The sequence below is a fragment of the Pinus tabuliformis genome, chromosome J (genome assembly GCF_031772625.1).
Source record: "Pinus tabuliformis cultivar Carrire ecotype Pingquan chromosome J, CPIR1, whole genome shotgun sequence".
Classification (NCBI taxonomy): Eukaryota; Viridiplantae; Streptophyta; class Pinopsida; order Pinales; family Pinaceae; genus Pinus; species Pinus tabuliformis.
The window spans coordinates 1,282,750,729-1,282,754,329 of NC_142295.1; the positions used below are offsets into that span (position 1 = coordinate 1,282,750,729).

General features: G+C 35.9%; 1 protein-coding gene across 1 annotated transcript; it reads right to left on the bottom strand.

Annotated features, from left to right (window-relative positions):
* Positions 1-790: 790 nt before the first annotated feature.
* Positions 791-2,714, bottom strand: LOC149231935 (cytochrome P450 76T24-like). Its single transcript, XM_089376392.1, has 2 exons — positions 1,787-2,714; positions 791-1,612 (listed from the first exon to the last, which is right to left on the bottom strand). The coding sequence occupies exons 1-2, from the start codon at positions 2,675-2,677 to the stop codon at positions 980-982; spliced, it is 1,524 nt and encodes a 507-aa protein (XP_089232518.1). The 5' UTR covers positions 2,678-2,714; the 3' UTR covers positions 791-979.
* Between the last annotated feature and the right edge of the window lie 887 nt (positions 2,715-3,601).

The following is a 3,601-nucleotide window of genomic DNA, read 5'->3' on the forward strand; positions in this document are numbered from 1 at the left end:
ATCAATTAATTCATATTTTGATGGTGCCGCATAATTCTGAAAACCATTTCAAAATTTAAAGAACTTCTTGACACACTTGCAACATGAAAAAAATAAAACAAAAAACAATTCATTAATTCTTTGTGAAACATTTGTTTAATCCTCTTTATCTGAACTTTTTTTTATTATCCTCATGTCAAAACATTGTTTCTCATTGCTATCCACACAAAAAAAATTGTGCCTTTTTACTTTTCCATTTCCAAAAAAATCAACCACAATCATTTACCCTCACGTTCCCCATCCAAAGCAAAAGCAACTCCATACCCTAGTTTTGCAATTAGAATACTTATAGCCTTATTTGATTACTAAACTAGCTGATCTTCCTCTTCATTCAAAATGATTGCATAATAGGAAAGAGTTTGCGTATAAATAATTCATTCTTTCATGAGGCCCTCGTATAGACCAATATTATCTTCTAAGAATAAGGGTGGAAACCATTCTGGTTGATAATCATATTTTCTTACATGTACAAACTTGATAGGTCCATAATCACTTAAATGATTCGTCAATTCTGAGAGAAAAATAAATAAAAAACTTAGATTATCATATTTTCTTAAGCGTACAAACTTAAAAATAAAAAACTTAGATTATCATATTTTCTTAAGTGTACAAACTTGATAAGTCCACACCGATTCGAATGATTTCTAAATTCTTCAAACAAAATATTTACCACATACCTATTTTCCAAGCCATCCACCATTCCAAAACCGAAATGACAGAAATCACACTCTTCTAAATAACAATATCTTACTTTAAAGGCATTGATATTCACGGTTCTATTTGTTTTTTAAAATATTGACATTAAGACAATGTCTCAGGTAGGTGTTCTTTCAGATTTTCTTTTCTCTAACAGATGTAGCCTACGCCAAAATAAACTACGAATAGACTTCAGATAACCTACGAATATACTTCGGATAAATAGAGTCTGGTACAAACAGTTCTAATAGGCATCCCGTGGCAGGCGTGGCACGGGAATAATTTCTAGTGGCACCGCCTTCGCCATAGTAATTCCAAACTTCTCTGTCATGTTCACTTCTTCTGCACTCATGCCCTTCGCAGGTGCCCACTCGAATGAATGGAGAAGGGAAGCCAATACCAGATGAATCATCCGACTCGCCAACGGAAGCCCCACGCATATTCTCCTGCCTGCTCCGAATGGTATCAGCTCGAAGTGTTGTCCCTTGTAATCGACGCTATTCATCTTATCATCGAGAAATCTCTCAGGGACGAATTTCGATGGTTCATTCCAGATGGCAGGGTCCCTTCCGATTGCCCACATGTTGACGATTACCTGGGTGTGTTTGGGTATCAATAATCCCTCAATCTCACAATCACTATCTGCTCTGTGTGGAACGAGCAGAGGAACTACCGGGTGCAACCTGAAAACTTCTTTCATCACTGCACGGAGATAAGGGAGACGTTCGGTGTCACTTTCTTCGACCCTTCGGTTGCGCCCAACAACCTGGTCCAACTCGGCCTGGGCTCGTTTCATTTTCTCCGGATTGCGTATGAGTTCTGCCATCGCCCATTCCATGGTCTTCGCAGTAGTGTCGCTTCCCGCCCCAAATATGTCCTGCATCAAGCAATTGGCCATAAGAGAAATTATGTCCTGCATCAAGCAATTGGCCATAAGAGAAATTATGTGAATTCACTAGTAAACTCCGATACTTTAGAATAAGATACCATCTATCATTAAATACAATAGCCTTGTTGTATGATACCAACAACGGAGAATGGAAATGATTACAGTTAAGTAGACTCTGATGTCGGAGAGAGTAAAATCATCGCTTCTCATTTCCAGCAGAGCGTCCAACAGATCCTGAGGAGCATCACTCCCGTCCGTCGTTTTGCCTTTTGTGGCGAGGCGGTTCTCTATGAATTTGTCAAGAATACCAAATTCCCTTGCCATATAGATTGCCGTGTTACGTCCCACCCCCTGAGGATCCAACCATTGAAGAAAGGGAAAGTAGTCCACCAAATTGGGAGCTCCTGCATTCACCGACAATTGCCAAATAGCATCACTGAACTCTTGGAAAGCTGGAGAATTGGGATGGAACATGTCTTTACCAAAGGCCAACTTGCCTAACATATTAACAGCGAAGTGGGCCATCATATTTCCGATGTTTACACTCTTCCCCTCTCTACTTCCCAACATAATCTGATTGATTGTTCGGAATACTTCATCTTTTCTCAAATGTTGCAGGGCTTCTAACCTCTTGACGCTGAAGAGCTTTGTATTGGATATGCGTCTGAGCATACGCCAGTGGGATCCATATTGGGCCCAAATTACTGAGGACTTGTCGTAAGAAAGGCACTGAGCTGACTGTACGACGGTCCGGCCCGCAAAAACATGGTCATGGGTTTTGAGAACTTGCTTTGCCATGGCAGGAGAAGAGACCACCAGTGTAGTTTTCATTCCTAGAGAGACACAAATGAGAGGACCGTACTTCTGAGCGAGGTGGAAGAGAGCTTCGTGGGGATTGTTACCCAACTGGAACAGGTTTCCCACAATCGGCCATCCTGGAGGTCCCGGAGGAAGCCTGCGATAAGTCTTCCTCCTCCACACATCAAAGACAAAGAATATAAAGACGGAGGTGAGCCCTGTCACAGAATACCATAACATCCATCCATTATCCATTGAGATTTATTGCAGAGGCTGCTAATGGGCAACTACATAGAAATGTTACATAGAGGTGAAAGACAAGTCGTATAAATACACGAATGCGAGTCTCAACCCTAAGTGATTAACAGTAATCTATTTGAAGTCAATAGTGTTACTAGTTTAAATTATCTAACTCTATTTTCACATGGTTTAGTATTTATTTTAGTTTAAATTATCTAACTCTATTTTCACATGGTTTAGTATTTATTTTGTTTTTTGATATGGATTTTTTGGAATCATAAATTTGATTGGTAAAGTGTTTCAAGTTTTAGAAATTTTTTAATCTCAGTATTATAGAGATTTTATAAATTTCTTGCAATTTCAATGTTTTAAAGATTTTTCAAAATATTACATTTAATTAAAAGCCCTTCTTAAACAATAAAGATTAAATTAAACCCAAAAAATTACACTACCAAAACTCCAAAAAATAACCTATTTACACACTCCTTTAAATAATAAAAATTATTTAAACATAATAAAACATGTTAATTTTTTCAAACATTTTAAATAGAAAAGAATAAACGAGGTTAATTTTTTTTTGGTTTAAAACGTCATTTTATAGAAATTGGAAAAATTGCTAAAATATTTTCACAACTAATTAAATTAGCGAGATTTAAATATTTTAATTTTTTTAAATATAAATTATTATGGAAAAATTGCTAAAATATTTTCACAAAATGCAGATTTAAATATTTTAATTTTTTAAAATATAAATTATTATTAATATAGTACAAATTATCTTTAGTACGATTTACTATATATTATTTTTTAAAATATAAATTATTATTAATATATTTAATTTGTACAAATTATCTCTCCAGTTGTCTTTAGTACGAGTTACTGTATACATTTTACTATTCAAAATTTAATGAACAACAACCTGCATTATTTGGTTGGTTG